This window comes from Anopheles aquasalis, chromosome 2 (genome assembly GCF_943734665.1).
Source record: "Anopheles aquasalis chromosome 2, idAnoAquaMG_Q_19, whole genome shotgun sequence".
NCBI classification, from domain to species: Eukaryota; Metazoa; Arthropoda; class Insecta; order Diptera; family Culicidae; genus Anopheles; species Anopheles aquasalis.
The window spans coordinates 81,553,147-81,580,807 of NC_064877.1; the positions used below are offsets into that span (position 1 = coordinate 81,553,147).

At 48.6% G+C, this 27,661-nt stretch overlaps 5 protein-coding genes across 9 annotated transcripts in view; 2 read left to right on the plus strand and 3 right to left on the minus strand.

Moving 5' to 3' along the window:
* Window positions 1-9,202, minus strand: part of LOC126581286 (serine/threonine-protein kinase grp) — a 13,610-nt gene extending 4,408 nt beyond the window's left edge. Inside the window, exons 1-5 of one of the 5 annotated variants that reach the window (XM_050244829.1) lie at window positions 8,932-9,202; window positions 1,864-3,407; window positions 1,496-1,719; window positions 1,238-1,415; window positions 966-1,108 (exon numbers count right to left, since the gene is read on the minus strand). In XM_050244829.1, the coding sequence (XP_050100786.1) occupies window positions 966-1,108; window positions 1,238-1,415; window positions 1,496-1,719; window positions 1,864-1,964 (646 nt within the window). In that variant the 5' untranslated portion in view covers window positions 1,965-3,407; window positions 8,932-9,202. Of the gene's footprint in view, window positions 1-965; window positions 1,109-1,237; window positions 1,416-1,495; window positions 1,720-1,863; window positions 3,408-3,489; window positions 3,574-4,332; window positions 4,352-5,369; window positions 5,439-7,967; window positions 8,476-8,931 lie in introns of those variants that run through there. The other 4 variants (XM_050244830.1, XM_050244831.1, XM_050244833.1 and 1 more) reach the window with 4 other exon arrangements.
* Window positions 9,203-9,309: 107 nt separating this feature from the next.
* LOC126581287 (U6 snRNA-associated Sm-like protein LSm7) lies at window positions 9,310-10,278 on the plus strand. The gene is made up of 2 exons (XM_050244835.1): window positions 9,310-9,449; window positions 9,517-10,278. Exons 1-2 carry the CDS (start codon window positions 9,435-9,437, stop codon window positions 9,898-9,900), a joined length of 399 nt encoding a protein of 132 aa, XP_050100792.1. The 5' UTR covers window positions 9,310-9,434; the 3' UTR covers window positions 9,901-10,278.
* Window positions 10,279-10,345: 67 nt separating this feature from the next.
* LOC126581288 (chitin deacetylase 1) lies at window positions 10,346-16,234 on the minus strand. Its single transcript, XM_050244836.1, has 5 exons — window positions 15,082-16,234; window positions 12,082-12,154; window positions 11,762-11,934; window positions 10,692-11,686; window positions 10,346-10,624 (listed from the first exon to the last, which is right to left on the minus strand). Exons 1-5 carry the CDS (start codon window positions 15,155-15,157, stop codon window positions 10,346-10,348), a joined length of 1,596 nt encoding a protein of 531 aa, XP_050100793.1. The 5' UTR covers window positions 15,158-16,234.
* A 410-nt stretch (window positions 16,235-16,644) lies between these two features.
* LOC126570455 (chitinase domain-containing protein 1) lies at window positions 16,645-18,607 on the plus strand. Its single transcript, XM_050228215.1, has 5 exons — window positions 16,645-16,863; window positions 16,929-17,301; window positions 17,373-17,553; window positions 17,619-18,222; window positions 18,307-18,607. The coding sequence occupies exons 2-5, from the start codon at window positions 17,029-17,031 to the stop codon at window positions 18,446-18,448; spliced, it is 1,200 nt and encodes a 399-aa protein (XP_050084172.1). The 5' UTR covers window positions 16,645-16,863; window positions 16,929-17,028; the 3' UTR covers window positions 18,449-18,607.
* A 108-nt stretch (window positions 18,608-18,715) lies between these two features.
* LOC126570456 (estradiol 17-beta-dehydrogenase 11) lies at window positions 18,716-27,487 on the minus strand. Its single transcript, XM_050228216.1, has 5 exons — window positions 26,763-27,487; window positions 21,607-21,724; window positions 19,352-19,587; window positions 19,104-19,265; window positions 18,716-19,038 (listed from the first exon to the last, which is right to left on the minus strand). Exons 1-5 carry the CDS (start codon window positions 26,916-26,918, stop codon window positions 18,736-18,738), a joined length of 975 nt encoding a protein of 324 aa, XP_050084173.1. The 5' UTR covers window positions 26,919-27,487; the 3' UTR covers window positions 18,716-18,735.
* Window positions 27,488-27,661: the final 174 nt, after the last annotated feature.

The following is a 27,661-nucleotide window of genomic DNA, read 5'->3' on the forward strand; positions in this document are numbered from 1 at the left end:
CAAACCAAAAACGGGGTGGTAGGGATTACGAATATGTGACATAAAGAAAGCTCCTTTTCTTTTTGGTATTTAAACGAGGCTTCTGATCTCTTTCTCTCCCTCTCGAGACACACGGCGGCGGCGGCGGTGAGTTTAGGTTTTTTTTTTATGTCAGCAGAAACAGAAGCACCTCGATAAATGCAAACCAAAAACACACGACATGGTTACACACACAACACAGCATAGCGAATATAACACAATCTTGGAAAGTAATAATGGCAAATGTGGTAAAGTGCATTTAGGAAAAAGGATGGAAGTTTCCAGGGTGAACCATCCGCTCCACGGTACAATAAAATTCTCTCTCGCGATCTGAGGTACATTAACATTTTGCTATTCAACCAATATTAACATTTAAATAGATATTTCACCGGTGTTACGGTATTGGAAACAATCCCATTAGTAGAATCGTATAAAACTCTTTTAAAAGACGATATGGCAGCGAGCTGTTACTTTTTATCGTACACAAAATATTATTGCTGTTTTTTCAGCCAAAATAGTTTTAGATATGCAAGTAAAAAGCACAGCACGTATTCTCGTTTTCTTAAGATACAAGTAAGCTTAGATGAACAATTACTAAAAATAAACAAATAATGACCTGTCAGAGTTGCGGTGCGCTGCTTTCAATACAAAAGATGTATATTTTTTTTAATCGTATAAAAAAAGAAAATATAACCAAAAACGCATGTGCCAGTCACCGATTCGATCAAAAAGCGAACGGACAACAACCAGCCTAATGTCAATCATCAGCATTTTACAAACGAAAACATGCTTTGCGGAGATAGTGCGATTTACATCATGCGCATCAAATAGCGGACGGATGCAAGAGAACCGTGGAGGGCGCATTTTGATAGGGAAGGGAGCAATGAGTGGAGTGATGGATATATTGTACAGGAAGCACGACAAACAAATAGAACAATTCCTCTTACCTCCGGCAAGCATTGTGACTAGGATGATCCCACAGGACCACAGATCGGCAGGCGTAGCTCGATACGGTTTGACCAATACTTCCGGTGCTACGTACGGCAGTGTACCACATTTTTTGTCCAACCACCGCTCTTTGCCTTTCATTCTGTGTAGAAGAGAAAAGAAAACGACCCGTGAGTTCTCCTCCACACCTAACGAAAACGGTATGACTTCATCTGGCAAACCATTTGCCATTTTTGGTGGCGATAGGCAAGCCTCGTTTGTACCTAAATACCTAAACATGGTGGCCATTCCAAAGTCAGATATTTTGACGTTATCATGATCGTCCAGCAGCAAATTCTCCGGTTTGAGGTCCCGGTGTGCCACGCCGCGCATGTGAAGGTACTCTACACCGGCCAGCAGTTGATTGAAGTAACGCTGCGCCTCTGGCAGTGGCATTCCTACGTCCGGTTCTGCAGAAAGAATTTGGAAGGGTCAGTTTGGTTGTTTCCTTTCCCCCGGCCCAAAAGAACGCGGCGGCATCTATTCTTACCTATTCGATCGAACAATTCACCGCCCGCGGCATATTCCAGAAAGATGTATTCTATGTCACCCTGTGTACGCTTTCCAAAAAACTTCAGAATGTTGGGATGCTGCAAGATCTTCTGTATGCAGACCTCCTTCTTTACCGAACACTCTGCATCCGGGTGTTTCTTCAGATCGACCATCTTCATCGCAACTGCTTCACCCGATTGTCGGTTGATGAGCAGTTTCACTCTGAAACGAACCAAAGGGGCACGTTGTTGTAATGAAATTAAAATTTAATAAACCGAAACACCATCGGTACAGAACGTGCGACGAAACGACACTGTCAGCCCTTATTTTATCCGATCCCGCTAAGCTAAGGGATGGTCTACTTACTCTCCGTATGCTCCTTCGCCGAGCGTTTGTGCTAGTGTCCAGCCTTCCACGAATTCTCGCACTCCTGCGGTCTGGGCCGACGCTAGTGGTGCTGACATCATTTTCGTCTCGTTCTTCAAAATGAGGCTCCGGGCACCAGCTGTATCTCTAATCCTTTTTTCCCTCCTTTCGGCTTAATTGCAGCAGCTGGCGAGTGGCGGATGGTGGGGTGGCGGCGGAACTTTTATCTCAAATTGACACCACAATCACCGCTACACCTATTTTGCACTGTTGTACAGACAGTGGCCTGAACTCAGCCAACCAGACAATTGGTTACCCAATGCCCGCTGCTCTCGCCGCAAACAAGCATAGGCTGGTTCCGGAATTCCGGGATTCTTGGCAGCCTGCCACGATGCTGGCCAAACCGAAGCCGACGATGACACCAATTGTCGATTGGTGGACGACATGCGACAAAACGAAAACCGATTCCACCCTCCGGGCGCGCTTCACTGCTCGTCAATGTCGCTGCTACGGTCGTGTGATGTGCCAGAGAGCATATAATCCTTTTTTTAGAACACTTGGCTCGTTATTTCCAAACAATGAACAGCCGAGAAGCAGTGCGCGAAATGATGAATCCGTCACCGGTAGCTGATGGGAACTGAAATATTGAACGTCCTTTCACCGACAACGTTGCGGAGTTTACCTTCTTCTCTCAGTCACAGCCGTTCGTTGTTACTATTATAACAAGCTGGGTGGTTCCTCTTATTGACCTTCGATTTCCGGTGAATGCATCTCGAGCCAGCCAGAAGCAAGAAACCGTGCCTTCCACCAACGGAAACGATTACCAGAGCGGCTGCCGGAAGTGCAAAATCGTCCTTTGCAACTCTCTTCCCTTTTGCACGCTGGATTCCGCCTTTTCTCTCGGTGGGCGTGTGATTTATGGTTTGTCTCTGGATACATAAATTTACTCCCAAGAGAAACACAGAGCTTTAGAGAGAGTGAGAGTGCATCGGAACAATTTTCCGCAATCGATAAGAGAGGGATCTTTTACATCGACCAAATTTAGCCAAATCGATTCATTTCCTCGAGTATGGCCAGATCACGCGTACAAGAACGTTCAAATTTCTCGTTATCTTCGACAGAAGCGTCCTTAAGCGTAAGTGTCTCAATCCGCTTCAGGCATACGTGAACCCGAAATGAACATTCAATGCCTTTCTCTCACGAGCTCTCTGTTCTCCTGGAGTCTGTACCGATAAGTGCACACGATTGCAAACCAGGTATTCTCTTCTCTCTGCTTCTACGCAAGAGTCATTTTTCCGGCAGACGATTTTGGAGATTTCTCCCTCCTTGCCCTTCCATGTGCCTTTTCAGTGGCCGAATCAGAACATCTCCTTTGAATCTTTCGTTCGACACTCCTGCCACACCAGACTATGGTTGCGAGGGAGGCAGGATTGCTGATAACTGGAATACTGAATCACCTTTACACGCCTTACTTTTCACTGATGAGCGTTTCCCAGCTAACAGAGAGCAGATGTTGGCCTATGCTGTAAGTCTTCTGTTGGTCCCTGCATTAACAAACGAAAAAAAAACAATAAAAGTCAGTAAAAGCGAAAATTATAAATGACAAAGTAATGGTTTGACACAAACATAGAATAGAGGTTGGTCAGATTTTGCCAAATGGATTTTCTATACACCAAGGTCATGAACATTTCGTGATCAAACCAACGTTTTTCCTTCCTCGTCACTGTCACTGCCACCGTGTCTCGGTAGGCAATTGATTGGCACATTTTCACTAGCCTACGGAGTGGAAGGTAACAAAGTGCCATGTTAGCTGTAAAATCGGAACCGACCCAGGGACCCCGGCACAGGATCGGCTTCTAGTGGTGGGGCGCTGTTGCTTCTGCTGATTATCGTTGTAATAGGATACACGGAACCGAGCTCGCCGCCATTGCCGCCTGTGTTCTTCGCCGGACGGTTGCTGGCTGGTAGAGTAAATGACACGCTCGGGCTTTTTTGCAAGGCAATCATATATCGTCCCATACCACAGCACGACCATCGAACGTGCACGAGGGGACGCGCGATGCTCAAATATTCGCTGAGATCGTCAGTTCTTTGATATTTTCCCAATCCAAACATTCATATTTCTTATCATACACATTACGTAAGTGTTTTGCACGACTATTTAAGTGGTAGCAGTAAATTACCATTTGACGCGAATCACAACACGACAAAAAGGACCAGAAAGGGGAACTCCGGTTCTACCGGCATACGTGTTGAAATTGATGAAGTATTCTCTCTAGCACGCTCAGCATTTCGACGGATGACCGATCAAATGATGAAATGCAATGTAGAGTAGTCACGACAGTAATTTTCACGCCTTAATTTCGACGAAAACCGAAGTTCAACACTTCAACTACTAATCGGGAAATCAGAGAAGCAAAAGCCTAGCTCACACGGCGGTGGGATTTGGAATACCATATAACTATACACCCCCACGTCGCTCGGTCGATTCACATCACACAATCTGTCACGAATTGCTATCACACACTTAGCAACAGCGCAGCCCCGCGACGTTCCAGAGTAGTGTGCGAAAAAGTCCTCGCGGCGCCAAAACGCGAAGCACAAGAAGAAAACCCTTAACGAACTCATTGAGCATTTAATAGCGCCTGCCGGCGGCCATCGATGCGCGATTAAACTAAAACACCACGTTGCGTGACATGTTCCTCCGGAGTGCGGTTTGCAGCGTGTGCCGGGTTGTCAATCCCAGTGGGCCGTTGTCGCCGATGAGTAACAGACGATCCAGATGTAAATTAGAATATCTTTTCTGTGTCCGGGGATCCGGGAGATGAGCGAAAAACCTTGCAGAACAAAACATTTGCACTGCGGGCCGCGCGGCCGTGAAGAGTTCTCGGTTGCAGCCTCACCCATGGCAGGCGCGCAGCAGTACCGGGTCAAAATCGAACTTCATCAAAACGGAACATCAAAAAACTGGAAATTCCCAATCCCTGCTCTCTCGCTCGTTCACCCGCTCTCTCTCTCTCACACACACTCTCGTTCTCTCATGGCACAACCAAGGTGCGGCGTCAAACCAGTTTCCAGCGGCCTTCTTCTTTCCTCTGATTCGGCGGCTACGAAAGACAATCCTCTCGCCACCCCCCCAGCGCGATACATCTTCTTCCCAGCATGTTCCAGCATTTTCGTTTTCTCATTTTCATTTCCACTCGCGCGATGGTGCGCGGTCGCCACACCAATCTTCTCATTCTGGCCAACGGCGCGAGTCAGATTTGTTTTCTGGATTCGTCGCGGTCATATCGCCCATACAAACGCACGCACGCACGCACGCATACATTTCTCCCGTATTCCGTGTTCCATGGCAGTGAGTTGCAATTAAGAAATGGAAGCCTCGCGCTCCGAAAAGGGTTGCGGAAGCGACCGAAACCGAAGACCGAATGCAAATATGATGCTCAAAGAAAAAGCCAGCAAGACAGGCAGGCAGGCAGGATCAGTAGTGAGTGAATGGAAGTTACTTTCGACTAATCCAGTACGGGCCGGCTATGTGCTTCTGCTCAGGGCTTCCACAAAAGGAGCCTGTTGAAGCGAACTTCTTCTTTTCCAGTTTCTTCCTTGCTTCTCGGACTGAGAAAGGACACACACTGCCTCTTCTATCAACAAGCCGCCACTACGCATACGGAGACAGAGAGAGAGAGAGCAGGAGAGAAAAAGAAAAATTAATCGTGAGAGATAGAGAGAATAGTGCAAAATGTGTATTAAGGAAAGGATCAAATATTTAATAATTTTTCTCGAACTTTCCAAGAGTATCAACGGAGGCTGCTGAAGGACGTTACCATGGTTTTCTGGGTTGCTGATTGAATCTTCGGGCTGGAAATCGTTTCCAGAAGAATTTTCGCTTTCCGTCAACACCGGCGTTATGCTTGTCAATTAGGTTGTATGCCAAGCGGTTGTATGAGGAGAGAGGATTACAGTTTCACCGCATGCGCCTGTGGTTCCTCTCGGTTAGCGCGAACGCAACCTTTAGCATCCTTTAGCTTCATTTCGCCTACTCCTCCTGCCTGCTCCTCCCCGAATGATGTGGGTGGTGTCTGTGCTTATGCGCCCTTCCCCGAAAATGGTTGGAAAAGATGCCCTTACAGCGGGCTCACCTCGATTACCAGTCAAACCATCCCCCTCCTTCTGATGGGTAACGGGTCCTGTAGATATTTTTCTCGATTACTCTAAAACCTGCACCCATCTTATTCCATCACGATGAAATAATGGCTGCCTCGCTCATCGCTAGTTTCCTCTATCGTTTCTCTCCACACCGTTTTTCGGCAATAATCACCATCCCTCCCACGCTTAAATACAGCGACTAGCGCGCACACACACCTTACTCGGTGTTCTCGGTGGCCACCATTCGTCGCCTCCTCGATGCGCTGGGGTCCACCATCATTTTCTTCTCGAGCGTATCAAACGGGTTCCAAAATCATTTCGCGCTATCGTCGCGCGTTCATTGCTCCGAGAGGAGGTTCGCCCCGCGACCGGCCACCAGCATCATCATCACGCACGCAGCAGAGCAGTTGGTTCCTCTCCGACTCCTCTCGTGACGTGCTCTTGAATGTAGGCGGCTGTGTGTTTGTGCGCGGGCGCGGGCGCGATGAGTAGCATTGTTGTTGGTTAGTACACCGTCGCCCTCGTCGCAAGCACACCCATCGCCGAAAGGGGTCGTTCGTTCCATCCAACCGAACTCCTGCAGTCATTTCTATGCGTGTGCCGTGGGCTCCCGCGGCGCGCGCGATTCTTACCACCTCGTGTGGAGGAGGGAGTGGCAAGATGATAGTTACCGCGCAGAGCAGATTCTGACTAGTCGCGGGTGATCTCTTTCTCTCTCTGTGGCTCTCCCTCTTTGGCCAGCAGCCATGCCGATGAAAGCCGCCGCCGCCACCGCCGTCGTCATCGTCGTTCTTGATGTGTTCGCTTCGTTCTACGCGGTTTCGCAGAGTAATCCAAGAAGGCGCTGCTAGCATGAACGCAGCATGCAACAATTTAGCCGAAGCTTTCTCATTCTTGCAGACCGGCAGGCAGGGCGCGTTGGGAAAAAAAAGGAAGAAGACGATTCTGATGGCCGCGCGCGAGGCTTCTGGACTAGAGCGAGAGAGAGAGAGACAGCGAGGGAGAAATACTCTCGCATTCGCAGTGCAAGAGAGAACCAACAAGGATTCAAAGGCACGGCGCGGACAGAGCGGAGGAGTTGTTGGTTGTTCTAGCACACAATCGTCCAACACACCCACCAACCCTACCGCGGGAACAGGACAGGTTTGCCGTGCCCCTGCCGCTCCCCCGCACGAGGGAGAATGCGTGCTCACAGCTTCCTTCTCGGAGCAGCAGCGCGGTAAGGCGTTCTGATTTCTGTTGAGGGAAAAGTGCTTACCCAACACACAGCATCCTCGGCCACAACCTGCTGCTTACTTAGACGGTGCACCATAACCTTAACCTGTACTCGCATCTACGCGAACACCACACCCGACAAGGGGTTTCTGGGTCCCGGGTTCCCGGACCACGAAGAAACCAAATAAAAAGACAGAATGACGAATGAATACGCTAAAAAGAGATAGAGGAAATCCACTGGACCTCTTGGACCCTACAAATGTGCCCGTTGCTGTACCAGGTGTGTGATGCTCTCTCGCTTAGCAACAGAACCGCCGTTTGGCTCAATCCCATTGCCACATGCAGGGATGGAGAAAAGGGAATCTTGAGGCGCCAGAATCCTGTCGGTCGTTCAAGGGAGACACGGGCAGGAGAAAGAAAGAGATGGAGAACAAGAGAAAGCCACCATAAAAAAGGAGTCACACAACGGATTCCATCATCCATCTCGCACCTAGAGAGAATTAACCATTTTTCCAACAGAAGGATAATTAAAATCCGTTACAGCATGGAACCCGGGGCTGATACGGGTGGCACTCCTTGACCACTATAATGGCTGCCACGGTGCGACGCGGCACTACGAAATCACAGAGCATTTTCTGAATATTACGAAAAGGGCAATTTTACTAAAGCCATCTTGAAGCAGCAGATTCCATTACTTTTTTCCCCGTGAACCCAACGCACCTCTAGTAATATTCTTCACTCACCTGAGCCTACGACCCAAAGACAATTTCGTGGCTTCCATCGCTCTGACGCCGTCCATTTTGCAACACTTTTCTCCAAAGACTGCTGCGACCGGCGATGGCGCTGAGAACATAACCTGTTCGGGGCGATTCCACAGCCTCCTTCAGCCCATGGCAACGTTGGCTGGCGTCGCAGATTTTCACCGGAGCCCCGCGGATGACGACCGCGTGTGCCCGCTACTGCGGACTCACCTCCACGCACCGCGACGATTGTGCAAATTCCGCCCTAACCTTCTCGGAGCTGCCTTGCTGGCCGCGCGGCCACAGGGATTCGCAAGGCGATCGATCGAAGCAACAAATGCAGAATCATTTCCCCGGCCGAAAGGACATGGCGACGGCGCAGCCTTGCACAGCTTCCTCTTGTTGGTCACGAATATTCCACGACGGTACTTTTGAATTCGCACTTCCGTACAGTTCCCAAGCGCCGAACGCTTTCGCGAAGAGCCGGGGTCCATTTCCGCGTGGAAAGATGTGAATTGCCCTGCTCAGAACCACTTTTCCCAAAACTTTCTTTTTTGTCTAGAACGACTCGAGCGGCGAAAGAACGAAAAAAATCCATTTTCGAGGTTTTGACCCATTCGAGCAATCTTGTAAAATTGTCGAGCAGTCTCAGTTGTGTGCGTGAAAACAGCATTTTTCCGCCACGGATTTTTTTTTTTTGCGTTTTTTCTTATAAAATTCCATGCTTTCCTGATGTTTCTTAAATTACTCCATGATAAGACCTGTGCAACCGCACGCTACTATCCGCTAGGAAGAGATCCTTTCATCAGGAGGAGATTCCCAAAATTTACTTCCGCAACGCTCGCACCGCGTTCGAGGTCGCACAATCTTCCAGAACAACGCCGGTTCCGCCGGAGAACCGTGAAACCGGGTTAAATCTGGCCTCAGCTGTTGCCCTCGAAGAGAACGAGCGATTACGCGCACTTACCTTCGTGTTATCTGCCGTTGAACGGCGCGATTGGCGATAATCTGCACCGCGGAACTTTCGCGTACCACGGCGTCCACGCGGAATCACTATTTTACCGACTTTCGCGTTCACAAAACTGCCGGTCCTTCTGCCGGTCACTGCTTGGTCACTGAGCGGAGCCGTGCCGTGCCGTGGCTTCCGTGTCCGGCTTTGTTTGGAAAAGACCTTCTGGAAAGGGCGCCGCGCGTGGATTCAACAAATCGCTGCACCACTTTGTTAGCGCGACCCTGAACGATTGATGGACGACAACCCGGAGAGTGATGTGGACTCTGCCTGCGCGCGCTCCGGAGACTTCTTCTTCCTCCCGGCGCGTTTTCCCGGCTGCCCGATTTATTCGAAGAAAAAGCGCTCGACTGCTCGACTGCGGCAGTCCCCGGCGAGCAACCTAACCTCACTAAACGCCGTTGTAAACAAACAGCTTTTTCGCGTTCTGGACGCTTTTGGATCACCGGATTGAAGCAAAAATGTCCGAGAAAAAGGTAACCAATTCTGTGTTGCGTGCACGCGCAGAGGCTTACTCATTGTGGTTCTATCGTTTGATCGTAGGGCGCCGGAGGAACTGGAAATAACACAGGAGCTGGAGGTGGAGGAGGAGCAGGTGGCGCTGGAGGTGGCGGCGGCGGTGGTGATAACAAGGAAAAACGCCGGAAGGAATCGATTTTGGATCTGAGCAAATATCTGGAGAAAACCATTCGAGTCAAGTTCGCCGGTGGCCGAGAAGCGGCCGGAGTACTGAAGGGTTACGATCCGCTCCTGAATCTGGTGCTCGATAACACGATAGAGTTCCTGCGTGATCCGGACGACTACAAACTGGCAGATGATTCCCGGCATTTGGGGCTGGTAGTGTGCCGCGGTACCTCGGTCGTACTGATTTGCCCCCAGGACGGCATGGAATCGATACAGAATCCCTTCATCGCTCAAGAGGGCTAGACAACGAACACTCCCCGGCCGGTGGACCACTCGCATCCTTTCGATTTGCATTTATCCCCCCCCTAAAACTGGTCAAATGAGTGTACATCTCTCATCGATCAGCAGGCAACAGTTTTGCTTTATTATCTTTCCTCTTTATCATTCACCTTTACTCTACCGAAACATTCTTTCAATTTCCATTCGTTCAATAGTCTTAACTGCCAGGACCTTTGTGGATGTCGAACAGGGAGCAAGTTGTAACAATTCGATGGACTGAAAGGAAGGAAACAAACGATAGCTGGGTGCTATTTCAGTAACGTAAATGCAGCATCCTTGAACGGCTTCACTTTTGCTTAACAGAAAACACGAAACAAATTAACATAACGACGACACCCGGTTCTCATCAGCGTTTGGTTCTTGTTCTTGTAAATAAATTCCAAACTAAACTATAATGTGTCCACGGGGCTTAATCTAATCCAAACTCATTCCGAATCCAGGGATACTGGGCTGGGCACTCGTTGCACGTGTACAGATAACGGTCCTGTTGCAGGACGCGACTATGCAGCTTGCAGGTACGGGGCAGATTGCAGGCTTGCTCCTGCGGATCCAGCTGCTTCGGTCGACACTGCCACGGTTCGAAGCGTCCGAGCTGGTTCGAGGTCGTCGGATTTCGCATCCACTCGATCGCCTGATGATTCGTGACAAAGTACACATCCGGGTATTTGGCCATATCGTCAAGGAATCTCTGTACGGAAAGAAAAGAACCATTTATGCTTTCCGGTCCAAACCGATCGCAGATCGAAGCAACTCACCAAAAAAGCATCCAGATATGCTTGCTTGCGGAACCAGGTGGAGTGGAAGTAGAGGCCAAGTGGTGCACGGTTCGAGTGATAGTGGCGCTTAAAGTTGTGCACAAACATCCGGTACACGTCTTCGCCATCCATATGCGGCGGACAGGTGTCCACCATGCCGCACGTGTACTCACCAGCCTCCAGCTGGTTCATTACCATCTCCCAGACACCCGGATAGCTACGGGAAGGACAGTACTGGTGGACTCCATTGCAAGCATGCGGCATCTTGTAGTCCAGCGTGTATGGCCAGAGGGGCGGATTGGAGTGTGGCGCCACCATCGACGAGTCGTACACGAAACCAAACTCTTTCATCATCAGAAACTGCCGATTCCAGCCGACTCGCAGGAATGGGACACGCATCCCTCGCAGCTCCTCCATGCGAACGTTCGCGAACCGATTGATGATGTTCGCCTGACCGACCATCTCATCGAACCAGTCCTCAATGGTCGCATTCCGTGACCACCACTCTTCTGGGCCGCGGTGCGTGATCGAGTGGATCGCTATCTCATGCCCATCGTTCCACAGTCGCTGCACCTGCGCGTAGTTCGTGTACTGGTGCGACACATAGAACGTGGCCCGTATCGGGCATCCGTTCGGATTTTTGCGACCCGCCGTAAACAGTTTCTCCGTGTAGAGCTCCCAATTCTCAAAGTTGACCGCATCGTCAAAGGTGAGCAGTATCATCTGGGGCGTGTGGTAGCGCTCCAACCGTCCCGGGATCATAGTACCATCCTTCGAACAGAAGCACTCTGGCAGCGAGCAAACGGTCGGATCACATGGGTACACCGGGTCCGGATCGTGCTCCACATCACACCAACCCTCATCCGAACCATCGGCACAATCGACGGATCCATCGCAAAAGTACTCCTTCGGTAGGCAGGTACCATCTCCACAGCCCAGCTGCGACCGTTCCTCACACTTGGCATCCTTCAGCAAGGGTTTCGGTACGCGGGCCTCTGTAGGAAACGGGGAAAGGAAGACCCAAGGTGAAAGGGTATGCACGGTACTAGCTGCAAATGGGGACTGCCTACCCGCTGTGATGTCACAGTTTTCCACGTTCTGCTTAAAATCACAGATCTGGCGCGTCACATCGAACAGCAGGCCAACGGAACACTTGAACTCGAACACTTCACCATCCAGGCAGAGGTAGTACTTGGCGCACTCCGTGTTGGTCCACATCTTCGGCACCGGTCGGTCGGGATTTCTGTTCAAGCGAGAATGCATGTGCACTATTAACAAATGGGCTGCTTGATCATGCGTGCACCCATCTGGAGTGCCATTCAATTCACTGTTCAGAGGGCCTTCAAAAGCGGGCACGCCACAGCGACTTCGGTGCCCGTTGCTTACTGACCTGTAAAACAATCCATCCTCTAAGCAGGGAACCGTATTTTTTAAACTCCGTTTCACTAGGTTGCTTCCGTGTGCTGCAAGAAAATGGAGAAGAAAAACAAACGGATAACTAGTAAGTGCACCAAAGACGACCGATTGTTCACGGTCGTAAAAGAACGTAAACCCAACTGCCCCATCCCCGGGACTAAGCGAATTCAATCATTGAAACCGTGACTCGCGAGCTGATCTCTAAGCTCCTCTCGCTGCGGAAAGCTAGCAAAATATATCCAGGTTAATGCATGAGAAATGCTGAAACCTCCGTGTGCCGACCCACGACACACGCCATGTGGCAGAAAGTATCAGTGCGCACCCCACTTGGGAAACTGTGAACTGCGTTTCCATATCAGTGGTTCACTCTTTTTGGGGGTAATCTTTACAGCTACCGCGGAGAGAACAGTTCAGTAGCACAGTTCTTTATTCAAGAAACCACGGCTCCTTGGTGTTCCCTAGCAACAGACGGGATCATATCGATACAAAAAAACATCATTTTAAAAAGAGAGTTACTTTGTCGCAACAAAAGAACTTTCATCCCGTTGCCCGACGCACTTCGGTGGACAGATCCACAAAACTGTAACTGCACCAGAGGAATGCGTTCCAGCTTTTCCAGTGACTGCGCGCGCAGCTTATACCGTTGACGGTGTAAAAAGGGGCCAACACTGTTGCTAATCCAACCGTAACCAGTATTGCGGTTTAGCTTTGGGTTGTGCTTTGTTTTATTCTTTAGTTATTATACGATTGCGTGGAAACTCGGGAAATGAAGCCAACCGACCAGAACACGTGCATGGCAAGAACGGACAACGGATCGGCCGGAAGAGAACGCACGCACGATATGTGTGTTAAGTAAGCGAAGAGAATTGGCACGTATTTTCATCCGAATCGCAACATGGAACTCTGAATTTCGACGTTTCACGTTTCATCTGACTACGGTGTGGCTTTTTCCACGATCACGATTAGATAACCAATTCCAACGTACTCCGCGAGTTCAAAGGGTCTCCACTCATTACATCCGTTCGTTGTTGGTGAAACCGCCGCTTTGTTTCAAGTACCCATCGTCATGCGTGGTGTGCAGGAATGTACGAGCAAAAATAGGAGATAAACATGATAAACTTATGCCCTTTTGGTGGCTCCAAAGGTGCCACACAATTGATGATTGACATGGCTGCGAGACCCTGGCGGTGGTCCATCTGAAGCTGGGTCACATAAGACCAGTTTGGTGCGATTAAACAACGACCACTCACTCAAGTGTCTCTCCACACGAGTGGCTAGCCAGTGGTGGACTGAGACGCGTGTATTACCTTGCCGTAACCGCCCGTCGAACACGTGGGAAAAACGTTCAACACACACTCAGTGCCGATTCCCCGGTTCCGTTGCAAACAACTTTCCTTAGATGACGCGAAGCTACCGAAACACGCACCGCATAGTCCTCGTTGGACCCGGTGGGATCTGGTTGGCCTGGAGATCTTTGACCGATTAGCAGCATTAAGTGCGAACGGTTCCAGTACTTTCTTTTATTCGTCGCAAAAAAAACCGGAAATGCATCTGCTATTTGCTTCACGCCCCAGGTCCCACGGGACACACTAGCGTCGGCCTTAGTGGACGACGACGTACGAGATTCCCGTCCTGCGTGGAGACAGTTGGCTCATAATTTCGTGATCGAATTACTAACGGCTTTCCCGATCGATCGATCGGTGAATGTGGTGTTGCTGCTGCTGCTGCAAGGCCGGTAAGCCAGTAACGTGTTCCCTAACGAAAGGAGCCCACACCCCTTGGTAAATTTGTAATTCAATTTTCCATGTCACCAGTTGGCTGGTTCCAGTTTTTCCAGAGCCAAGCTATAACTGTTGCCGGTAAGTACCGTTTAGTGGAAGCATACGGTGTGGAGGATCCACTCTAATTTCCATTTGTTTTGTGCCATTCTCTTGTTCTCGTTTTTAATCATAAAATTCAATAAGAAAATGCCATTCCCCTTTTAACTAGATACGATTGTATCCTTTGGATTAAGAAATAGCTTTTGGTCTTTTGCAGAAAAAGCCATCCTCTTGAAACACTTGACTCACGATCGTGATCGTGAACTCGCTAGCCACTTTTCTCGCGCACGACTCGCCGGTAATTTACTCGAGCGATTCATTAATTAATTATGGTCACGAGCCAGCAGCCGAGAGCCGGTTTTTCCTCTGGTCTCGTGGCTCAGTTGCAGCAGCGCCCGAGGCATCAATTTTCCAGTTTGTTTTTCTCGTTTGGCTCAACACTTTAGCGCTCTCAAACTCAAAGGGACGAGCTCTGTTTATGAGCGTTATAATGGTGCCGGCCTCGACATTGGCAGACCCTGCACTGAAGAACGTGCCACTTTTCATTTGTACCGATTTTTTTTTTAAATAAACTCTTTTTGTGTAAAGAGGAACTCTTTAGTTTTTCCAACTAAAGTAAATGGCGAACAGAATTCAATCCACAAACCGAGACCGGAATGCAGTACAACGCATAACTTGCGTAAGTCACATGCTTATGCTTCTGTCTGCTGTGTCTGTTTCTACTTAAACAACCATCTTTTCCCCACCCAATTCCGGGTGTGAAAATTTCACTTCTTTGCATCCGGCATAGGAAGGAAAACAGGTGTTTTCCTGGGAAGCGCGGCATCCCACGGCAACGTTCGAAATCGAAATCGCTCGCGTTCCGTGTTCCTGTTTCTCTAGTTCCACTCCCTAGTGCACTGCACTTTTCCCCCGCGGTGCAATCGTTGTGTGACCCAGGCGCAGTTGTGCGGTTCCAGGTCACATCTCAGCCCGATGCAGCAGCATACGAGCTGCCGTTTGCTTGGAGCATTTTCCTCGCCGTCTGGCCAGTCCACTGTGCTACCGTTCGCTCCGAGCGGTGGACTAGACGCCTTCCCCTGCTACACCGCTTTCGCCCAATGTTTCATCCCTCGAGATCATTCGATTCACCACCGTCCACCATCACCACCTACCGCCGCTTCCAGTGAAAGTGATCAGCAACGACAGCGTGCAGAGTAAAAATAGTCCCGTTCCGGTTAATTTGGTCATTTCAGTAAACGGTCACCGGTGCGGTGCGGTGCGTTGTGTGTCCCTCTGCGTCCGTCGTCTGCTTCTGTCGATCAGCTGCAGCTACTTCGATCTTTTCGATTACAAAAAGGTGTTTGATATCCACACAAAACACTCGTATCACGCAAACGTGGCGTACATAATAATAGAACACACGGGAACGCACACTTCACTGATCACTGAACGTAAGAACGTGCGCGCTGGCAGGAATTAGGGCCATATGGCTTCATCACACATCACACCAAGCGATGACCGGATGGGCACTCGCGTTTTCACTTTCTGTAAATGTCCGGCCTCTAGCAAGCCACGATCGAGAACGGGAGCTATCCCCTAATGCGGATTATCTTGTCTTTCTCTCGCGACGTCGATCGCTAATAGCGGGTGTTTTAGCGAGATTTATTGCGACTTTTCCACTTTTACTTTCACCACGAGATCGAGTTTGCACAGTCCAGGCAGAGCGGTTCAGGTCTCGCGGTGAGGATTTCGATGATAATCTTTATTTTTATTTTTTTTTCTGCCCAACAGCTACTAGATCACCTTTCACTTCAAGCACCGCGGAAGGAACATGCAAGTAAACACAAAGCCACTAGAGCCACTTTATGCTGGAACCACTACCGGCAGCATGCATCACTCCAAACGGAACGTGGGCCGTTGTTAACCAGATTGCAATAGTATAGCTACTAAAACGCAACGAAGATCTAAAACGCAGCGAAACAATCACACAAAGGGCCTAATCTCGGTGGCGCAATCCTTTCCCGCGCTCCGATCCGACCAGATGCACCAGCGGACCTCTCGGCTATATCTGAGAAGCGTTTCAATTAAGTTCGTTAGTTTTATATCTCGGCACGATGCGTGTGCGAGAGAGAGCCGCAACTAGAAAGCCGCATCCATGCGAGAGCAAGCGCCAGTGACTTTCTTCTCTGCTCTTTCTTCACGTGGGAGTTTGAGCCACCCCCCCCCCTTCCCCCCGGCGCCGTTTAGGGGAGCGATGCAATGCCGGGGTGGTTATGCTCTCGCCGATCCTCGTATGCTCTCTCCGATTCTGTGACGGCAGTTAGCACATGCTGGAGGATCGAGAAGTGGTCTGGCGATAAGTAGGGTGTCTCCAAATTCGTGGAGGATAGATTGTTATTGAATGGGGAAAATTATGTTGTTGCTAAAAAGTGAAATTGATTAAACAATTCTTTCAAATTCAAACACGCAAAGGTTTAATCGGCGATAATGATGGAAAACACTGTGTTGTTGTATAATTATTTGGTAATTTAAGATGACTAGTAGGTTAAAAAATAGTAGAAATCGTTTCCGACCTCGTGACGGTACTTAACGGTTACTTTTTTAAAATTTTGCGCAATTTGTGACAACAGTGATGGTCGGTAAAATATGAGCATCAATCGCAAGCAAACCTAAATTTCCACGAAAAATCAGTTAAACTCAGGAGAAATTGAGATACAACCCTGTTTTTGTTTGTTTTGGTGATGCTGGAAACTCGTCCTGAGTTTGAAATCGCCGTAAAAATGGGAATTTGTGAACTGTTTGCGGCGCTTTGAGCAAGATAAAGAGGATTCAATAAGAGATTCGATAAGAGTGAATTCAAGCCCGCTCTCAACTGCAGAGACCACAGAAATCTGCGACAGAGAGTCGGGTGTTCAAAAAGGAAACCATCGGAACCGGCACCGGCAAGTAGAAAGGTTCGCGATTCTGCCAGGCACTGCATTAATGCCACGATGTATTAACGATAGATTTCTTCTTCCAGTCATCATCACGCCAAGAACTTCCGCAATCAAGACTGCGGATAGCTCCGTGAGTGGCAGTGTTACAGGAAATACGCTAGACGAATTCGCATTTGTCCGAAAATGTTACCCCAAACTGCGCTGTGCGCTTTTGTAACGGCTTGCCTTCTCGTAGACCACGTTGCCTTTGCCACACTCTCGCCATCTGACAAGGGAAAGGCCAAAAAGACGAAGGAATTAAAGGTAAAAACCGGACCACTATCGGCGAACGTTTATGAACGGGGTCTGGTGCAAGGTGAACCGTCGGCGAAAGATATCCTCGTCGAAAATGGTGCTTACTACGAGAAAACATCACAAAAGCTGTTCGAGGGCAAGGTTCTCGGTTTCGTAACACCGGTAAGTTCCCCACAAGCGTACGTTCGAGAGTAAGTTTGATTAGACCGAATGTCTTCTTTTCGTTATCACAGTGGAACAACCGAGGATATGACGTGGCAAAGATATGGGGCGCCAAGTTCGATTTGGTGTCCCCGGTGTGGCTCCAAGTGCTACGGAAAGGACCGAAGCAGTACGAAATTGGTGGCGTGCATGACATCGACGATGGATGGGTGAAGGATGTAAAGAAGGCTGGCTCGTCCATTCGAAATCGAGGTAGGCACCCCTCTGCAACGCTGGCTGTTTCCGGTGGTTATCATGTTCTTTCGATACTCTTTCAGTGGTTCCACGGGTGCTGTTTGATCGATTTACCGATCGAGACTTTTCACAGCTTCTCACCTACCCAGAGGAACGATCGATCGTAGCGAAACTCCTGTTGGCTACCCTTCGCAAACACAAGTTCGATGGGTTCGTGCTAGAGGTGTGGTCACAGTTGGCGGCCCGAGTTGAAGACAACTATCTGATCGGATTGGTGGAAGAGATCTGCAACACGTTGACCGGTGCATCGTACGACTGCATTCTCGTGATACCGCCGGCTCGCAAGGAAACGTACGATTTGTTTTCACGCAAACACTTTGAAACACTCGCACCCACAGTCACTGCCTTTTCGCTGATGACGTACGATTTCTCGAGCGTTCAGCGCCCCGGAGCGAATGCACCCCTGTACTGGGTGAGAAATGCCGTTCAGCACATCTGCCCGGACGGGACGGACAATTTGGCCGAGAAGCGAGCCAAGATACTGGTCGGCCTCAACATGTATGGTAGCGATTTTACACCCAACGGTGGACAACCGATCGTATCGCACGAATATTTGGCGTTGCTGAAGCACCTGAAGGGCCACCTCACATACGACGAGCACGATGTGGAAAACTTCTTCGAAGTCAAGTAAGCTACGCCACACGCCTTCTCGGCTTGCTATGGCGACATTCGTTCGTAATTTACAGTTTTGCTCTTCTCTCATTTCGTTAGAACATCCAATGGACGACACATGGTATTCTACCCGACGCTCTTCTCCATCGACGAGCGACTCAAGCTGGCACGAGAACTAGGAACCGGCATATCAATCTGGGAGCTGGGTCAGGGGTTAGATTATTTCTATGATCTTTTCTAAGTCAAGTGCAATTCAAAGTCAGTTCCACGCTACGTTACTAGTGCTAATGAAACGAAACGTTTTCGTGACGCTTACAATAACCGCATTACACTACCGGGTGGTGCAGTGTGGATGCATTTTTTAGATTTTATTTCAATAATACATAGTAGTAGTTAAATGTTACCGTTTCATCTTCGTCATCTTCATAGCTCTATGAGGTCCATAGTACTATGAGGTGTTAAAATGTATGAAAGAAAAGAATGAGAATACGATGGAATGTGATTCAGTGGCAACACCAGGCCGTGATCCTAGCCAGCCGTCGCTTTGCCTCGTCCTCGGAAGCCCATCATCGTTTCGGGGCCCTTCATCACGCGGTACATCAGCTCCCAGCACATCTTCGCCGGTAGCAAACATTTGAGCGGCAGAAACATGCGCACGTGATCCGGTAGCGTGCAGGTCACCTCGTTCTTCAGTATCGAGCGCACCATACTGTCGGCAACGTGTGCTGGTTCCAGCATCGGCAGTAGACGTGGCTTGCAACCAGCAAACATGCCAGTGTTGATGTAGTAAGGACAGACGAGCGTCATGTTGATGCCATCGTAACCGTGGGTCTGAAAGGAGGGAAAGGAAATTATTTTCAGTTTCTGGAGCCCTGAGCAACTTCAGTCACTCGTACCTTTAGTTCCGTGAAGAGCGCTTCGTGAAAACCGACACACGCAAACTTGGTCGCGCTGTAGTCCGTGCAGCCGTAAGTGCCCAGCAAGCCTGCCACCGATCCAACGGTAACAATGTGCCCACTGTTCGCCTTCAGCATTTCAGTCAAAAATGCTCGTGTGGTCTGTTGAACAAGAAGGTGCCATTGTTAATCAAGTTTCATCCTAATCACGTGCAGGATGCTGATGTTTTGTGAGCAGCATTACACACCCAATAATGTGACAGAATGTTAACGGCGTAGGTACTCTCGATCGCTTTATCCGATAGCTCCCAGAGTGGACGACAGGCGACGATTCCGGCATTGTTAATCAGCACCTCTACTGGGCCCACTTCCTGTTGCACCTTTCTTGCTGCCTCGTACACACGTTCCCGCTCCGAGATGTCCACCAGATACGTCCGACATTCGTAGCCTTCGGCTGCCAGTGCATCGGCCGTGCCTTTCAGTGCTGCGGAAGATAGACAAAAAAGGCACAAACAAACATAATCGTTAATAATAATCGCCAGCGTTGCTTTTTGCGTAACTGAGCCGATGGCAAACGTCTGTCATAAAGACGATGGATCTCCATAGTTTGATGAATGGCTCCCGCCATTAAACGGTGAGGAGCAAAAGAGGAAGAGCATAAGTCGCCATTTTTCTCAAGTTCAAACAAATGACTCTTCGCTCAATCATCCACGTTAAATAGGCATTCATCTCTTTGTGGTGGGGTGTGATAGTGAAACCTGATTTCGATTGCTTCATTGATTCATTGATGCCACGATGCGAGCATTTGGATCGGCTATGAATTTCTGATTGATAGTGAAAAGCTACACTAATCCATTCACCACCAACGATGCATGTTTTGTTCGCGACACAGCATCGATCAAGCGCGCTAAGCTTACGTTGAGTTAACAGATCGCGACCAACTGCCGCGAACATTTTATGATAATTTTATGCAACCATAACCCCGCGCTTGTTAAACAATCCTCTATCTTCGCTCGCCCCTCCGGATCGTTTCACCTCCCGGCTTTCGGTTGTGTGGTCTAGACATATTGGCTCCGCGCCATCGATTCAACTCGATTTCGGCTTGAAAAAAGGGGCCCGCCTTGGTGCGCGATCGTTTTGTTTGTCCTTTTTTTCTGTGTTCCAAAAGCACAGCAGGCAAATTCCAAGTATGTCTGTGCCAACGTCTGGGAACGCCGCATTGTTAGACAGACATCTGGTTGATGTCATCAAGATCCGGTCGAGCGTTTCACGTTTCTACTTATCGAGCTCGGTTTAATTGTTTCCTGCGAGTCCATTGCGGGGATTTTAATCCCCAGCATGCAAGTTATAATATGGGAAAACCTTTTTAACTCTAAATTAAGATCAATCCTTCTCGCCATGTTGGCCATAAAAGTGTGCGAATTCCAGATGTGTAGCGTTTCGCGTACTATAATCGAATAGGTCGCGAATAGCGGTGCCATCGTCATAAATGCGGCCAGAGATGGGTATTGGCGAGCCGCAGCAAACGGTACGTTGCGTAAAGTAGGCACACAGCGGAACGGCCACACGTGAATGGCATTTGGGAAGTATTCGCTAACATTCAATCCGGTCGATATTAGCATTTTATACCGCCATGCGAAATGTTTGGTTGGACCAGCCTCACCAAAAACCACAAGCGGCACAAGGATTCTGCGAACATCGTGGCTTCGCGTGGTACAAACTCTACGGAACGTCCCCTATTTCTGGGTGCCTACTACGATGAAGTTTGCTAGTGTTATCTGATGACGCTGGCTTGCTTCTACTCAACAAAATCTGTCTTTCGCACTTTGATCAGAGTGACCATTGTTAAAATGCTGTCTAGCAAATCAGTTACACATCAATGGAGCCGCGAGAAGTTGTTAATACACAATCGTGATCGTTTTGGAATCCCTAGAAGCTAACACTTTGTCCGCGGAACCCGGATGGATAGAGAGGACGTGCTAGGCCCGGATTGGAGCTACGATATCGACATTGATTTCCAAACTGGCTGAACTCACGGATGGCAACCGATCGGAGGAAGTCTCTTCAGTGGCTAGTCAACAGGACTGCTCATCTCAAAGTAAGTAAGTTAATAACGTTTCTCATCCGTCGTATTATCAAGATAACTCATTTAAGCCGCGAATTAATGCTTCTACCGCATCATGCCGCGTTTGTCTTCGTCTACGGATTTGTTACTTCCTTATTGCTAGACAAAGCATCATCAATCAGTAGCCCACGGTGTTAAAATTCGATGGAGTTAAGTGTTTAGGAAGAGCTACCAACCGAGAATTGAGATAACAATACAAAAACGCTATGACTCACGGTGTGTTTGCTATTCATTCATCTTTGCTACGATAAATCCTTCGTTTCATGGCACCTACCAATGTCTAATGGCAGCGCTATCACAAGCAGCTTGTAGCAATACATTATCGTTGGTAAAGTGAGAATTTATGTAAAGTATCTCCCCGGTTCTGGTGTATCTTACCGTCCTTATTGATGTCCCAGATGACGACCCGAGCCCGTAGGCGAGCAAAGTTCAAGGCCAACAGTCGACCAACGCCTCCACCACCTCCGGTTATCAGCACTACCTGGCCACTAACATCCTGCGAACGGAAAGGGAAAGAGAAGAGATTGAGAAATTTATCAAAACGTGCATCTTGACATTTGAGCAGCGTATGGAACTTGTCGTTGAGCAGATCGTTGTCCACGACGGTCAATCGCCGTAGGTGGTGCCTGGATAAGGTTAAGAAAGGGCTTGGTCGCCTGTGTGACCTCTTATACAACCAGACAGAAGAGAGAAGGAGTACATCAGCGATTTATGTTCATGCTCCAATGCAAAAATGCTAATCGACCTCTAGACAGCCACTCAGGTTCTTTAATTGATTTCTCCCTTGTTTAAACTGCTTCGTACCTGCGCAATGTTTTCATGGCTTTGATTTATGAAAAAAGAAGGCCAGCAGCACCGGGTTGCTAATGCATCTCTTTGACCAATCAATGACTGCGCACTTTACCCAGTACCCCGTCAAGAGTGCCAGTCAAAGTTGGAAAGCAAGTAGGAATAGGACACTTAATCTTCATCTGCACGGCGGTCTTGTGCAGGTGCAGGTCACCACCAGGTTCACAGATGTCACTGGGCACCGGTTATGCTACCGAATCGCAACTAATGGTGCGTTTATCATCATTATCTTTAACAAATTTGCATCAGGTGCTGCTCAATGAGCAAAAACCCAACTGGTTTGTTTCGGTCAGCTAGCAGCCTCAGACAACAGCTTGTTTAGGTCTATTATTGGACTATGCTAGGCTGCTCCTGCTCCGAGCAACATGGCCTTTCGATCGTTCGTTGATGTGCGATAGTTTATGGGTTGGGTGACTGATTGCTAAAGTCAACTGTAACGCTTGATTGGCTGCACCAAGTGGTACGATGGGCGGTACGAAATTGCATGATTATGCAAGGGGTGTGCAACGAGTGGGGTGGGTAATTGTTTAATGAATCAATTAATTTACCTTCGGCGGATGTGTCATTTGAACGCAGATTTATATTCCTACTTTTACTCACCGGGGACTGCACTGGCACTGGGTGATAAGAGGTACAGGCTAGACTCTGGCGTGGCAAACAGGGTTCTATTTGAATGCAAATTGTTCCAATAGGTCTTGTTGCATGTCCCAAAAAAGGATATTAAATCACAAAGCCACATGTTGCCACTAAAAACTAGCCAACTCGTTTTTATTTTTTTCCTCTAAACCCTGAACCCTATTGCGGAACAATGTGGCTCATTACCTCGACACGTATCGCAAACACATAATCACATCTTCTGTCACTCGGGCAAGACGGTTACAAGTGCGCCCGTGCGGCGTAAGAAAAAGGCCCCATAAACGACTCCCGATACTTAATGGCCTGTCAAACAAACCGAGCTCGACAATGGAAGTCGCGGAAAACGGCGACGGCTTTATCTTCTTCGTCACCTCGCGCCGCCCCATTCGGTGATTGCATTTGTATGTCAATCGAAGGCAAGCACCCGTCACCCCAGCCTTCGTCAAAAGGGACTCGCTCGAGATGGCAGCAATCTATACACCGGCCGATCTGTTTGCCAATTTGCTAACCCAGCGGCTCAGGCGCTCAGACGACGTTATGCAAATGAGCTGACGTGAAGAGTGAAGAGCGTCGTGCCAATATTTGGATGCGAGCGATGTTTGTGATGACAAACTTCCTCGCTGCTGCGAAAAAGCGGGTCACCGTTGCAGCGCCAAGGAAGACGATCGCCACGAGGTTCCCTTTCGTTCTCAGTGCCCGCCGTGCTCTGCTGTCATGCATGCATTTTTTTCCTATTTTCTCTCACCCCATAATCCATTCAGATTCCCCAGGAACCGGTGGTCCGTGTGAGGTGAATAAATTGAACGCAATAGATAATTTGCTTTTAATGGATACCCTGTGGCCATGCGCAGGCACTGTCAGCGCCACCGGATTTTGTTGTCGCGTCGTCGCGTAATTGGTCATTAGCGCCGCTAGCTTACGGGGGAAAATATGAGACCCCCCGTTCCTCCTCTGTGTAGGTAGAGTTTAATTAAATTTTCTCCACAGCTCTTCTTGTTTAAGTCATGCGAGCGGCTCGTATTGACGGTTTTATTCGTTTAACGTTTGCGGGTTCGTCGCTTGCAAATCTACGCCACGGAAGGCATTGAAGTCTTTTGAGTTTTTTTGGCTTCGGTTCCGTTTTTTGCCTCATGCACGAAATTTTTGGCTGCGTAAGCAGATGTTGATTTTATTTCGCGAATAAATACACTTTCTCCTGGGTTAATGTGTGTTAAGCTTTCCGGTAGTGTGCTTGACCTTTTGGGATAACCTGGTGAACGTATTGCAGAAGTACTGCGTTCAAGTTACCGAGCGTAACCGGTTCCTCAAGCAAAAAGAACCAAAAAGTAATGTCCGTCATTGTGGTCCCCTTTTGTCGCTTTTACTCAACGTCGATTGCTTCATAATGACAACCGGCCTGCCATTATTTCTTACGTGTGGGAAGCCCTCGAGTGGTGGATTGCCCTCGGGTGCTTAAAACGTTGCCCAGGAACCAGGAGCGAACACATTCACTACCTGCTAGTGAATCAGGGCATCGATTGAAGCCATTTCATTGTATTTTCTCGTTTTATCTTATCGTTTCGCAGTGGCTCAGTGCGGTGCCACTTGCCTTACGGCGATTATATCTGCTTACAAAAGCTTACATAACCGGTGTAAACGAATGCTGGAACGAATATTCCCTTTACTGTTACTGCTCCGAGCGGTAACCAAAAATTAAAACTAGCAACCCTGAGTCGAGGTGATGCTCATTCGATATGCTTGACGTCGTCCTAGCGTCACGCTTTATTACCTTCCGTAAGAGTTGCAGCATGGTTAAATTGCAAATTTTACAAAACAGCAGCAACATGAGAACGATCTCTTTGGCGCATCTCCGGTGCATAACCGTGCAGTAAAAACACTAGCCTCACAGTTAAACAACGGGGCGATGCAGTGGGCCCCAGTGTTTACAACCGGTCTCTAGCACGCACAAATCCCTAAACATCTTAATTGCTTCCCGTACCTGTATAAATAAACGATACCAAGATGGTCAGGGCATGGCCATTTAGCGCCATTACGGTGACACTCCTGGTGGTTTCCTTCCTGCGGCGGAGCACCACTGCCAACGGCATGTTTTGCATTTCTATTTCCACACGACTGCCCTCCGGTCGGTCGGTCAAAGATATAGCGATCGTTCGCTAAATGACTGATTTCACAATCTTGCTTTGCAATCGGGTCGGTTCATTGAACTTTTTGGAACTGCTTCGCGCCGTGAACTGATCACTGGCTTCGTGACGTTAAGTAAGAAAGGCGACAAGTGGATTTTGGAACATTTCTGTTGTGTTGGCGATGGAAAAACTAGCTTTCCTTGAGCACGGTTATGGTGCCGACGGAGAGGCTAATGGAAAATTTAATTTGTGCCACGAGGGCCCGATTTGATGTGGTGCTTGTTGGTCAATTTACGGACCAAAAAACGGAACACTAATTCACTAAGCATGGCCTGTGGTAGCCCTGTTTATAACGGGGTATTTGGCCTCGAAACGAATTTCGCCGGCAGAAGTTGATCAGCAAAAACAAAATGTTTAGTGTTTAAACTACGCTCAAGACGTGCATGAGATCAGCAGTACCTAGTAGGTAAGCTGGCAAGATTGCTACATTGTTGCGAGAAAGTGCACAAACAGCAACCATTTCCTAACAACTGTTAGCAGGAGCAGGCGCCCTAGTAGTTGGTGATGATCGATACAACAAATGTCGCACCTCATCGCTAACTATTTTGATCAACTACAGGTAAGCAATAGAGGCGCTTAGAAGTGTAGTGTAAGTGAAGTATTAGAAAAAAGGTACTGCAGCGTGCAGAAGTGCATGGGCGCGTAAATCACGTCTCAAAAGCGGTGTGACAATCTCTTGACACAGTTTCCACATGTTTACAAACGGTTTAAAGAACTCATACTAATGAAGTTACAGATCGATCAGATATCCAATCGACGAGTGGTACACGATATTCAATGACCGACATCCTTCTGGAGGCAGGCGAAACCGGTTTTCTTTAAAAAGTAAATCGAAAAGATCGAACGGAAGAACGGAAGAAAAAATGCGAAATGCGTGAAGCATGGGTTCGGTATGGGTTTGTGAGGCGTCCGCCCCAAGAATGTCGGTCAGCATTGAGTTTACTTTCCTTTTTCTGTTTATGCTTATTTCGGCATACTTTTGGCCAAACTCGATTCAGATGCCTACGCGCGATCATTAATTATGGAAGCAAAAGAGCATTCTTCCGACCAGGTATGACATTGATGGAAGTGATAGCGTGATCGGTCCTTCCTTTTGGTAACTGATCCTCACTTTCTGCGGACACTACTCAGTGGGCGGACAGTGCGATGTAATTCGATCACAACAGTTTAACTGGAAAAATGGTTTTCAAATCATCTTCCTGGTAGGATATCAAAGAAATCAACAAGCAACAAGCCGCTCGTTAGTAGCTGAAAGCCCAAAGCATACGACACAAAAGGAAACGACGGTGTGTTGCGCTCGAAAGTGAATTCCTGCTATCGCAAGTTGGGCACTGGTACTGTAGCCCCGGCACTTTCGATACAATCTTAATTCGCTACGTGTACGTGAAGGAGAAAGGTGTTGCCCACCATGCATCACCAGAAAGGGATCCTTATCGATCGCGCTGATGCGTTAAATATTTCGGTCGCAAAACGTGGTCCACTGGTGGCACGATCTGAACAACGGCACGATAGTATCTGCTGCTTCAATAAATCACACAGATAAGCTTGATGCTGCTGCTCATCTTGTTGTCACCCATCTTGCGGTAGCACACACGACGCCGCATCAGTTTATTGTTTATTGGCGAAATGGTGCCTTTGCGTCCGATTTGTTATTCCACTCAGGTCACGTGCGGATAAAGTTTGCGGCAGCAATTATCGCTCGCCACGGACGGCACACGATCTGCACAGTTCCCACATCAGAGAATCGTATCACGAGCCACATAACTCAGAAGGTCGGCATACTAATAACGCGAGACCTCGATTGTACTGAGATCTTTTTGTGTTTTTTTTTCCTTAAATTCACTCTTACCCGCACTCCTAGCTTACCTTCAGTTTCCGAAATCGGTACGGTGTGAGCGTTAGGGCGATCGTTTCCAGCGTGTAGTAGATGGATTTGATGAAAAAGACCACAAAATCAAAGAGCAGCGAAAGAAAATGCTCGATCGGATTCTCGTACAACATGTTGCGCATTCGGAGCTCCATCGTTGCTCGTGTTGGTGATGTTGGCCTTTCTCTCGCACAAACCGCACAGGTTGGTTGGTTCGTTGCCTATTAATGATGTGAAATGCCACCAAACTTTCCACCTTGCATCTATTCGTTACGGGCACTGGAATCGCACACTGAATCGTGATTGTGGCACAACAAAACACTCTCTGCAGTATCTGCACACCGTACAACGGTTGGGTTTTGGCTGTAGCAGTCAACGGATTCGTGAAAAACACGTAAAACAATCGGAAAACAATTGCCAAACTCGCACCACTAGCACCTAGAACACACTCTGCACTGCGCGCTCTGGCCAACGACTTCCACGAACTACGAACGGTGCGCTTCCCGGCGCGACGTCGATGAGTGCTATTCGGGTCAACCGGTTCACAGTGATGGCGGTGGCGATGGTGCACCGTTACGAGCGGTGCTCTGTTGCTCGAACCGATTCACGGCTTTCACGGCTGTTGGCTAGCTTGCTTTCTTTTCTATCTACGACGCGGCCACCAACGTTCCTTCGCTCCACTGAGGCGCGATGTGAACCCTCTCGAGTGGTAACCGTGAATGGCCGGTGCTCGGAGTCGAGCGAGGGCCAACAACTCCCAACATCGTACTCCTCCTACTCCTCCGTCGTGTAGCATCGTTCTCTTCTCATCCCAATCCCGTTGAGGTGGAGCTTTGGATCGTGATCGTTCGCACTCACTTACAATGGGGCTCGCGCTGCTAAACCCCTTTCGGATGTA